General features: G+C 56.4%; 1 protein-coding gene across 2 annotated transcripts; it reads left to right on the forward strand.

The window, feature by feature from the left end:
• Window positions 1–738: 738 nt before the first annotated feature.
• Window positions 739–10,108, forward strand: LOC121078870. 2 transcript variants are annotated; one of them, XM_040575461.1, is made up of 2 exons: window positions 739–2,721; window positions 2,919–10,108. In XM_040575461.1, the coding sequence occupies exons 1-2, from the start codon at window positions 1,735–1,737 to the stop codon at window positions 3,099–3,101; spliced, it is 1,170 nt and encodes a 389-aa protein (XP_040431395.1). In that variant the 5' UTR covers window positions 739–1,734; the 3' UTR covers window positions 3,102–10,108. The 2 variants fall into 2 exon arrangements, with proteins under 2 accessions (XP_040431395.1, XP_040431396.1); XM_040575462.1 differs by having other exon boundaries at window positions 1,274–2,721; window positions 2,831–3,190.
• Window positions 10,109–11,836: the final 1,728 nt, after the last annotated feature.

Consider the following 11,836-nt stretch of genomic DNA (forward strand, 5'->3'; position numbering starts at 1 on the left):
AGCCAGTGGGATGTTCCAGCTGCCCCAGGACAGCCCGGCCATAAGGCATCCTTCTGTCCTTGTGTCCTGGGTCCCCTACCCTCGAGGAAGGGCCAGGCAGCTGCCAGCTCTGCTGATGGCTGGGCCTTCCCCGTGAGGCTGCTGGGACTGGCACCGTGGTGGGCAAGGGCCATGTCCTGCTGCTCCATCAGCAGAGCAGCACCCCACGAGGTATTTATAGGCTCCATAATGTTATTCCCCTGCCAAACTATTACTGAAATAGGCTCAGTGTGTGTCATAGGAGAGAGGATTTTAATGGCACAGTTTCTTCACTGCAGGAATGAAGTTGACGCTCCCTCACCATTTCCTTCGTCTGATTAATCCTTTTGACACGGAACAGCTATGAGGGGATGGCTAGTCCCATGCCTTGGGGGGTGTTCGGCACCTTGTTTACCACACTGGCCTTCATGAATTCCCTGAGACAGGCAGCCCAGGCACATATTCCCCACCAAGGGAGGGCTGGGCAGGAATAGGGCACCTGAGCTCTTCAGCCATTCCCTGGGTCTGGCCAGGCATTGGCATCTTTACTTGGTTGTCCTGGTCCAGAGGGTCACAGAGGTCTGTCTGTGGGGTTTGAGCCCTGAAGGCGGCATGCTGAGGAGACAGCAGCCCAGCACATGATGTGCTGGACCCTGTCCCACCCTCTTCCTCTCCATTTCTCATCCCCCTCAGACATGGCAGGGTCATCCAGCACAGGAGCAGAGGTGGCCGTGGCTGCCCTGAGGTTGTGGGCTCTGAGCCATGGGGAGCTGCATGATGTGGGAATGGAAGGCTTTTGGACACTGGGGCTCCCTGGGGCTTGGAAATGGTTGCTGCTTGGGACACTGGGAGGAGCAGCTGTCGTGTAGCTGGTGGCCATGAAACCCTTGTTCTTGAGATCCTGATCTCTCGAGCTATAAGCTGGGGACAGAAACCTCCCTAACCCATTGCTCCCGGTCCCTGGTGGCCTCTGGCGCTGCCCACGTGTGACACACACAGCCACCTCTCCTGGGGGTCTGGGGCTGGTGGCCGGCAGCTGCCAAGCACTGGGCCCACTGGCCATGGCCACCCCGCAGCGCCGCTGACAGCAAAGTGGACAGGCCCTTGCAGAGACAGATTGGAAACTGAGAACCAATGCGCTGAAGAAAAATGTCCTTCCCACACAGCCCAGCCTGTCCTCCTCCCTCCCCCAGCAATGCTGCTGGTGAGCTGCAGCCGTGCCAAGCCAGGGCACTGGGGACCCGGCAAAGCGCTGGTGCCTATGAGAAGGAGAGAGCCAAGGGCAAGGGCAGGGAGCACAGATGGAGCAGGCAGCCTCGAGAAGGCTGCTCCTGTGATGCAGCAGGCACCTCCTGGAAGAAGCACCTGGGGCTCTGCAGGCCTCCCTCTGCCTCCTGGCTCAGCAAACTGCCTTTCGGTGGAGGTCGCTGTGGATGGGGCACTGGAGGTGGCTGTGTGGCTCCGGAGGCTGCCTCCCTTCGCTGCCTTCCTCCTGCCCACCCATCTTTTGCCTCCACCTTTGCTTGCACATTTGCTAGTGGGCCAGCTGGGCCCCTCATCCTTTCCTCCCCAGTTATTTTCTGGATGGTTGTTCCTCTTCTTCCAGTGGCTGTATATCCTGAGATCAAGCGCTGAGTGCTCTCCTCCTCCTCCTCGCTGTGTTGTCCCCTAGGACAGACCCATTCAGCTTGCTCCTCCTCCTTCTCCACTTCGTTAATGAGTCTCTTTGCACTAAGAAGTAGCTGCTGGGGGACCTGGGAGGACAGGCTGCACTGGGGACAGCAGTGGGGCAGCCACCAACCCAGCTCCCATCTGGATCTAGGCTTTGCGGTGCTAGGTGCTGGCTTGGGGTGCCGCTGTGGTTGCCCAGTGCTGGCTGAACCTGGCACTGGCTGTGCAGGGCTGGAGGGAGGTGGCAGGCAGGGAGTGCTTTGTGCTTCTCACCTGCAGTTGCAGGAGGTAAATGAGTCAGTGATGGGCAGCTCCCAGCTGCTCCGCTGTGGTTTTGCACCGTCCCTGTGGAGCGCAGAGCTCCCCACACTGCTTCAGGGCTTCTCCATCAGGGTTGTCCTGGGCAGGGGGTGTGCAGCCCCTGGGATGCCCTCCCAGCTCCATCCCCACTGCAAAGCTCTGTGTGGCCACGGAAGCCCCTGCAAAGGCCCCTGCATCTCATGGGGGTCTTTCCACCGACCTTGGTGGGCTTTGGATCCAGTGGGCTCCATTGGGGCGCGCAGCAGCCTCCAGACCCTCACCCAGCAGCTGGTGCTGCAGCCTAGTATGTGCTTGTTGGCAGCAGAGGGGTCTGTGCAGCAGCTGTATGTGGTTCAGAGCTTTCTTAATGAAAATGAGTTTCAACGCACATTTCGTGGGCAAAACCTTAACTTCACCATGTCTCAACACTCTCCAAAACCTGAGAAACAGAGATGGTTTCTTCTCGGTGGGGAGGGAGGCTCTTGTTGTCACTCTCTTTCATATGCACACACACACACACAGTGGTTCTTCTTTCTCTCCCATCCCACTTTCCTCCTCCAAAAGACTTCGAACACTTTATGGAAATGTTATTTTCTCCCCAAACTGTTGCCTTTCTGCTGCGTTCTCACCAAGCAGCCTGCTGGCTTTCCCTGGGCTCCGCTCCCAGCGCGGGCAGTCGCAGCCGTCCCACAAGTGCAATGTCAGCGACATCCCTGTGGTGACAGTGCTGAGCCTGTGGAAGGGGAAGGTTCTGGGGTGGCCGTGCTGGGCTGCCAGGGGCCAGGCCGCCCGGTGAGCTAGCAGCACACCTCCCTTTGCTTCTGCTGGGGCTGATCTGATACCTTTTAAGTTACTCTAGACACGATTAAGGAAAACGCTCCTTCCACCATCCAGCCATGCTCTTCAGGATGCCAAGGAGGTCCTGCTCACCAGAAGCACTTTTGAAGACGTCCACAGCCCTGTCCACAGCTGGCCTTCCTTGGCAGCTGCCCTGCCCCAGGGTGCTGTGCACGAGCCTGCTCCCCTTGCACATGCCCAAGTGTGGGCTTCATGCAAGGGTCCTGCAGGAAGGGACAGGGCCCGGAGACGGGCTGGAGGTGGGCTGGAGTTGAAAAACCCTTTGTTGTCTTGTACGAAGGGGACTGACTCACTGCTCTCCTGTGCTGTCATAAGCAGATGGATGATTTAATCACCTAGCAACCAAAATAACGTCAGGTGAGGAGCGCTACCCCAGCCGCTCTCAGCCCATAGTCCCTCCATCAGCCTGGTGGCAGGGGCCAGGCAACCTCCAGCCGCTCCCCAGTCCTCGGGCAGCCCTGGGCTGGGGCTGGCAGGGAGCCCTCTCCTGTGTGCCCCACCACAGTGCAGTGCAGGGCTCTGCCATGCAACGCACATGCAACTGGCAGCCCAACAGAAGGGGCTCCCAAAGCCATGGCTGGAGTGGGGTGCACAGGGCCGTGAGGGGAGCCCGCAAGGCCAGCTCCTGGGAAGGCTGAACATCCTGCCAGCATCCACAGAGTGGCCAAACCTCCAGCACTATTTCAGCAGGTTTCTGGCTATCTGGAGCATCCAGAGGTCCCTTATGAGAAGAGGGTGGCTGGTGATGGCTGGGATCCACGAACTTGTCAGGACCCCCTTGTCTGCATGCACTGCTCCAGCGTCAACCCTGAGCACCTTTGGCTCCTGCCAGGTCCTCTTGCCTGGCTCCTTCAAAGGATGAGAATAACCCCAGGAGCCAGTGTGTTCCTTCAGCTTCTTCTGTTAAGGACAGGGAGGTATTTGCCTCCCCTGCCCATGCTCATGGCATAGACCTGATGCTGTCACCCCTGTTCTGAGATGTCAGGTACCTCCTGATGGCTCCAGCCAGGCTTTTGGCATGAGCCATTCACTACAACCCATCCTGGCCCAAGCTGGGGCTGCAGGTGGCAAGATCTCATGGAGCAGATTCTGAGCTGAGAGGGATGACAAGTGCTGGGCAGGGAGAGGGCTGCCACAGCCTGACCTGGTGAGGCTCAGAGGTGGACACGGACATGTGGCTACTGGCACCACGTGCAAGGTGAGGACGCATCCGCTCAGGCTATGAGCACCATCTTCCTTGTGCGTTCACACTGCAGGACTGCCCAGGACTCTTTCCCTGAGTACCTGATGCTTGGACCTCTGTGTCAATGTGAGATTGCTCCCAGTCCTGGGCTGGAGGGTGGGATGGGGCAAGGCTGCTTGATGAGATGCTGACCTAGTCCGTCTTCCTCCCTCCAAAACAGCCAGCAAATGTCCAGACTGGGGATTGGGTTGTGCCTCACTGCCTCCTGGACGTGGAGATGTGAGTGATGGGGAGCAGTTACTCCCCTCCTCCAGATGATAGGCCCGAAGGATGCGGGGCCACCATGGCACCTGGGTTAGGGACAGGCTGGCACCAGCATTGCAGCTGCCAGAGGCCATGTAAATAGGGCACCCTGTCTCCCAGATCCTCTTTGTGGGACAGAGCTGATAAAATTAGCCGATACACCCTGTTCTGCGCAGCACGCTGAGGAGGTCTTTGTGCCACCACGGCCCAGGGGAGCCAGGCAGCTCTACTTCGGTGCCTGCTTGTCCCATTGAAGGTGAGCCATTTCCAGGCAACGAGTTCCAGCCAGTTTGCTCCCTGTGCTACTCCAAGAAGTTGCGGGTCTAGGCAACCATGTCCTCTCTCCTTTGCTTTGGGGCTTGGTGTCTTTGGTAGACTCTGCTGACTTACGAGAGAGGCTGATGAGGTGATGCTGGCTGGAGCTGAGCACAGATCAGCACCTGAGGCTCTACACAGGCTGATCCAAACCCCTGTGGGTGAACGAGGAAGGGTTCTGTATGTCATTATTTCACATCCCAAACAACATCTGCCTTGCCCCTGGAGTTCCATGTCCCTGAAAATATGCATGCAGCCATTCTGGGGTAGCTCCAGAAGTGCAGACTCCTGGTAGCATGTGCTCCTGTCCGAGTCTGATTGGGATCTGTGAGTGCTCCCCATGGAGCTTGGTCTAGGAGCATCCCTTGTGTTACCTCTGCCACAGTCTGCCTCAGAAACAGCCGAAGTCTCTACAAACGCAGGCAAATTTCAGACAGAGAAAAGGGTTTTGAATCCTGTTTCCACAAGTACATGTTTATCCTGGTCTACTGGTTGACACTGGAGAAGTAAAGCTGCTTTAACCTCCCTGTCTTAGAGGGGTGCAAAGGTGTAAATCTGACGTTTACATACGTCAGATGAGGTGCTCAGCTTTTCAGGCTGCTCTCCCCAGGAGTCAGGCCCAGTCTCCTGTCTGAGGACAGATTTATTAACTCGCTCACTCAGAAGCAGTCTCCACACAGCATCACTGCCTGCTTCTCTAGCAGGTCAGCCATGGCTCCTGGGTCACTCTGGGGGGACAGCTGTGTGACCCCGTGCACAGAAGACAAGCTGTGCACCAACTGCCGCAGTGCTGCCCATCCCATCCCATCCCATCCCACCCCCTCTGGAGTGCAGGCGCAGAGCTGTGGGCAGATCCAGAGCTGGGATGGAGACTGACAGGACTCTGGCTGAAGGGTCAGGAGCAGACAGGGGCCGACTCTGCTCATCCCTGCAAACTTCTGCAGCCTCTCCATGGAGATGTTTCAGCTGCACTGGGGAGGATCACAGCAGTCTCTCTCTCTCTCTCCAGACATGCTACATACAACAGTGACTGACTGTCCTGAGCAGGGCTTTGTCCCCTTCCCACCAGAGAACATTTGCCTCAATTTGATGTCTGGGCTCAGGCCTGGTGGGAGAGAAGCAGTCCCACTGCCAACAGCTCTAGCAGACAATGTGGGCCACAACCACAGCTGCTGTGCATGTCACCACCAAGCCTGGGAGGACATAACCAGTGGGAGAAAAGAGGAGTGAGAAGGGCAGTTGTTTTGATGTTTCCCCCCAGGCAAGGAAATGACCCCATGAGGGGAATAATGGGACTTTTTTCCATGAGAAGAAGTCACAGCACATTGTGGCCTTCAGGGAACCTCAGGCTGGTGCAAGGAGGGGCCCTCACTCACCTCTGGCCCTGGGAGGTGCGGTGCTGGCAGAGTGCCTTGGGTGAGCCAGGTGCAGGCAGGGCCTTCCTGCCTCGATGCTGGCACAGGGACATGTCTGAGCATGGCTTGTAGCAACCCTCGATGGGGCCCCAGAGCAGAAGGGACAATAGGAAACACCAGAATTTCCCCTGCCCCACCAAGCTGAGCAAAGCAGAGGTGGGAGTGGGGCTGGATGCTGCTGGTGGCTTCCATGGTGCGTGGTCTGGCCATGTACTTCCTCAGGATGGACAGGGCTGGAGGGAAAAGGCATATTTGATTGGAGAGCCAAACTGGTCAGAGACCCAGCCTGGGAAACCTGTCAAGAGGGTCCCAGTGCTCCACAACATGCAGGCAGTGGGTGTGTGCAGGCCCGCTAAGGAGGGCCCCTGGCCCCATCCCTCCCTGATGCTCAGTGCAGTCACTGGCCCAGCACAAAACCTGCAGAGACCCAGCATGCATCACCTGTGTGAAAAAGAATGTCATTTTCATTGCCAATGCCATTCCTGGTCTTCCCTCTTCCCGCAGATGTGAGAGGATGGCTTTTTGGTCAGCTTCATGTGTTTGTGTAGAGTGGCTCTGTCCTTTCCTCCAGGCAAGGCAGGCTGGCCCCAGGCACCCCGCTGTCTTCTGGCACCTTCACTTCAGCAGCAGATACAGGGGAATTCACAGGAGTTAGAATAAGGAGGGAGGAAAAAGCCCAAACCTGTAGGTTTCAGGAGTGTTATCCTGTATCTGAAGCAGGCTGTGACTCTCCTGTTCCCCTTAGTGATGGGAAAGACCAAGCCTGGGAAGGAGTCAGTAAGTCTAACCCAGGCCACCCAGACCCTGCTCCATCAGTAACTGGAAGAATCATAGAAAAGAACCTCTGCTGGCGAAGAAGACAAGGTCCTCCTGGTGGATGGAGCCCAGATGGTCTGATGGAGAGGTGCATCCTTCCCTGAAAAAAATCTGACTGAGATTATTGGATTTCAATGAGAAGGATAAGACCCAAAGACTGCTGAGCAGAGCAGGGGTGAGGCATGCTCTTCCCCAGGCTTCCACATGGCAGGATGAGGACCGGCAAAGACATCACTTGCAAGGGAGCATGGCAGAGAGCTGGAAGAGCCGAATACCACTGTTACTCAGTCTAGTAATACCTTAAACTGTCCAGCTTCATCTCTGCAGAGAAGCTGCCTCTCTAGGTGTTGGGGCTCTCACCCAGATGCTGCACGCTCAGAAGCGAGATGGTCTCCCATCAGCAAGAGAAGGGGACAGGCCGTGCAGGGTAGGAGACCTTCCTGGGTCACCACCAGGCTGGGCCTTGGATCGAGTCCCATCAGGGTCATACTGGGGTGGAGGGGAGGAGTACATCTGCCTTTGTGCCTTGAGCGTGTGGGTAATGCTTTTGAGGTCTGTATCTCTCCTATGGCAAGTCTTTGCATGCAGCTTGGAGCCCTTCTGGAGGTAGTTGAGGTGGTGGTTATGTACTCATCAGTGGTTTGGGTTTTAGAAGGGGTGTGATGCTGGGGAGTGTGAGTCAGCACTGTTGGGCACACCATCCTTTGGATGGCTTTTGGGAAGGCAAAAGCTGTAGAGCAGCTCTTGAGATGGTCCTGGACTCACCTGATGTACTATTTGCCCTGGAGCAAGCAGCCCAGGAGAAAGGAGGCAAGTCCCATAAGGATCTACATAGGAAAGGATCTACATAGGACTACAAGACCCTGAGTCTACATAGAGTCTACACAGGACTCTTAAGACCCTGACTAGGGACAGCAAGGGCTCCTGTTGGGGCAAGACCATCTCCACTGTACCTCTTTGTCTAAGAGCTGTGTCTGGACTCCAGACACTGTCTAGAGGAAGTCTTCGGAGAAGACTTCCACACACATGATGGGTATCACCCAAGACACGTGCATGAGTGCGGCTTCAAGCCCTGACTTTGGCCTCGGGGCTGGAGTTGTCCTCTCTGGGGTGCAGTCAGGCCTGGCTGCACACACAAGGACTGTGTTGCTCCACAGCCCTCAGGGCATCCCAGCAAAGTGCAGAGGGGCCAGGCTGGGCTTTCCTCTTGCAGTCCTTCCCCAGTCAGAGCTGCTACCGCCCTGCAACGTGCAGCCACGTGGAGAAGGAGACAAGGGGGGAGCTCCAGGGAAGGCGGAAACAGCCTGCAGCGCTTGCTGTGCCCCTGCGGGACTTGGCAGCAGGAGGGCAGGAGGGTCTGTGTCCTCCTAGGGACAGCACAGGTGGCTCCAGCCTGGCACCAGGCTGCCCTTCTCTCGGAGCAGTGTGAAGATTCAATTTGTCTCCCCTGCCTTACATTGGCCCCACTAAGCAGGTTTTAATTTTGTTAAATAAATATAAAGTAATGGCAGTGGGGATAGGAGCCAAATGGCCTGGAGACATCCTGGAGAGCCAGATGAGATCTGCAGCAAGGCAGGGCTCCCTGCAGGAGCTGGGCATCCAGCAGAGCCTCCCAGGGAGGGAGGGAGCGGGACTAGTGGGGCGGGCCTGGGTTTGCTGGCATGGAGCAGATGCAGCTCCATGCTGCTGTGTGCTTGCAGCACCTCCCTGCCTTCAGAGCAATTTCTATATGGCTGCTAAGCATCACTGTCAGAAGCATGCTCATCTTCCACTCCTAATTAGTGGATCAGACAGTAATTTGTAATCCTTTTGAATGGGACTATCTTAGCATCTAGCACTGGAGCCTGGGAATGACATGGGGGAGGGCAGAACAGAACAGAGCAGAGGTTGATCCAGCAGGCAGGGCTGAGAGGAGTGGAAAGCAGAAGGGCTTTCTTCAGCCCCCTTGGTGTGCACAAGTATCACTGCCTCCTGCTTCTGTGGTCCAATGCACCTTCCTCTTCCTTCTCTCCTCTCCAGAGTTTTGGCATTTTCATTTTTCTCTGTGTGAAGTAATCAGCATGGCAGCCCTGGCGGGCTCACCACTCAGTTCCTGCTCCCCATCGAGGCTGGTGGGGCTGCAGGGAAGTGCACCTGTCAGGAGCTGGAGCCCCGCACCCATGGCCAGGCAGCTGGTCACAGCCGTGCCAGGACAAGGAAGGCCCCCCAGTGCAAACCTGCTCCTGTGGGGCTGGGAGCAGGTCTGGCCTTTCTTGTGCTGGTTTGCATTTTGCATTTTCAAGGGTGAGGATAAGATGGCACCTGGGAGAAGAAGAAGCAGCAGCCAACAAGCTGAAAAATAAGATGCAAAGAGTCTGAGCTCACAGGGGCTTGGGAGAAGGTATGAGGGCAGTGTGTGGATCTGTCATAGATGGGCAGCAGGTGATGGCTCCGGGCCAGCATGGAGACGGGTTGGACTGGCAGCAAAGTGCAGCAAATGAAGAAGAGGCTTGGTGTGATGGCCACAGCCAGTCCCAAGTGTTAACAGCTCTGTGTGGCCTTACTCATGCTCCAGGGGGTCAGAAGAGGTTGGGATGGCAATGGAGGCTCACAACGGGAGTGCAGCAGTTTCTGTGCATGTGCTAGAGCAGCGGAGGGGAGGGCGGTTGTGCTGGAAGTGGGGCTGGGCCAGGGACGTCTGCAGGCATGGGGTGACAGCTGGTGTAGAGCTCACGGGAAGCTCTGGGTGACAGCGGTGGTAGGCAGGAGTGGGGCTTTGTGTAGGCTGAGGGGGCCAAGGAGTAGTCTTGCTGTGCTGCATGCAGCGCTGACCACATTATGGGTGGCACTGAGCAACTCCTTGCTGTTGGCTGGTGTCTTTAGCATCAATTAATCTGGTAAAAGCTTATCTGTCCTGAATGCATTAACCTTTATAAATGACTTAATGTAAGGTACAACCACAAAGAAGGGGAAGGGTCATGGGGGTGGTGCAGATGCATTTGAGTTGTCACCTTGGGCCCCAGTGGCATGAAGATCCTGGCCCCAGGGGCCACAGCCTTGAGGGGGCAGGTGCCTGGGGGGCAGACGGGGGAGGGAGAAGGGGGAACAGAGCCGTCCCAGGTCATGGAGCAGAGATCTTGCTAGACGAAAACAGCTACTACCAGTGACTTCAAGGAACACCGCTTCCCTACTGCATTTCTACAGCCTTTAGAAGAAAGTGTTTATAATAGCATCAGTGACTCACTGAGCGCTCTTTACTCACCAGTTAATGACTGAGCAGAGTTCCAGTGCTCTTAGTGATTTTGGCTTAAATAAACTCAATCCTTCTTTCAGATTTCCAATAGTATGTGAGAGTGGTCTTGGGCATTCAGAGAGGGCAGGAGATAAGCACACAGAAAAGGAGAGCATCTTCTTACTCCAGTGTCAGCACCCCCGCTCCTGTGATGTTGAGGGTCTGCATCAGAGCTAGAGGCAAAAGGAAAAGAAAGTGATTTGGCAGGAAGGCCAGGCAGTCTCGTATGTAGAGACTTCAGAAGTCACACGTTCTGGTTTTGGTGTTCATCCTTGCAAATAGGTTTTATTCACCTCCCCAGCCATCCTCCATGCATCTCCACCCAGAGGCAGCTGCCCACATTTGTGGAGAGGGTGGTGAGAGCCACCCCATCCCCAGTCCCTCCGTCTTGGCTGGGGCACTGGCCCTGCACAGTTTCCTCCCTACTCCCTTTGGAAAAGAGCACAGAAACTTTGGCACAGACACCTGATTCCCAGAGGAGCCAGAGAAGATGTCTGTGGGAAGGAGCGAGCACTGTGGCTGGATCTGGGGAGCCTCAGGAGCAGCCTGTGCTCACTGTGGTCTCTGGTCTTAGGTCAAGCAATAAGTCTATGGGGGACAGTCAGCTTTGGGGGTGAACAAGATGTTCCCAGAAGACAAACGTCAAGCCAGCCTGGCTACAAGTGGTATGGAAAGGAGCAAAGCAGGGGCACAGGGCCACCGTGCAACACAAGATCCCTGTGCACCAGCATAGCCTGGCTCCAGAGAGGGACAGGCTCTGGCTTTCTGGGAGGGAATGTGCCCTGCAGAGATGTCCAAGCTCCTTGGGACATGTTGCTGCCCCAGGGAACTGCTGGTGCCATTCAGTGTGTGCTGACTGCAGGAACCCAGCCTGTTCCTCTGGCACCGGGGGTACCACAGGGAGCCTGTCCACTGCATGCCAGCCAGCACGGTGCCAGTGACCTTCCTTGTGCCATGACTGCTGGCTGCTCCTGCACCCACCTCCTGCTGCTGGGCTCTCGCCCCCGGCCTGCCACACTGCGCTACCAAAGCAGTGAATCATGAAGCCAGGGTGAGCAAGTGCTTGCAGGTAATCGCAAACCTGTCATCACTGTCGTGGGCTTTGCCCTCCAACCTGCCATGCTTGTCATGCTCTTCAGGTCTGGTGGCCCCAGGCACACCAGAGTCAAACCCTCCCCGGGTCCTCTCCTCTTGGTGCAGCTCGGAATAAAGCCACTCTGCATGAAGTGGCAGCACTGACATCAGCAGTGGCACTGATGAGATAAACCACAGGAATGGTGCAGTCAAAACTCTTTCCCCTTGTGTGCCTGCAGCACACACAGATCCAGTTCGTGGGGGACAGGGCTTAGATGGATGCAAGTGCTGCTCTTCCCTGCCACACACTCGCCTGGCCTGTTGTGAAGCCAGGATGTGAAGATGAAAATAAGACTGATGCTCAAGTGCCTGGGATGGGGAGGGGACCCCTGGGAAAGGAGATGGTGAGGGTGAGCTCTGCACTGAGACCAAGAGCCAAGGAAAGGGTCCAGTGTCTGCGAATAAACTTTGTTCCCATCCAGACCTCCTCCTGGGGTGGTTCCTGCCTATGACAGCCCCAAACTGTGCCCTGAACCCAGCCAAGGACTGTGCTGAGGAGTGGATGGGACCCTGGGGCTGGGGAGGTTTCCTGGAGGCTGGCAGCTGGCCACG

The sequence above is a fragment of the Cygnus olor genome, chromosome 16 (genome assembly GCF_009769625.2).
Source record: "Cygnus olor isolate bCygOlo1 chromosome 16, bCygOlo1.pri.v2, whole genome shotgun sequence".
NCBI lineage: Eukaryota > Metazoa > Chordata > Aves > Anseriformes > Anatidae > Cygnus > Cygnus olor.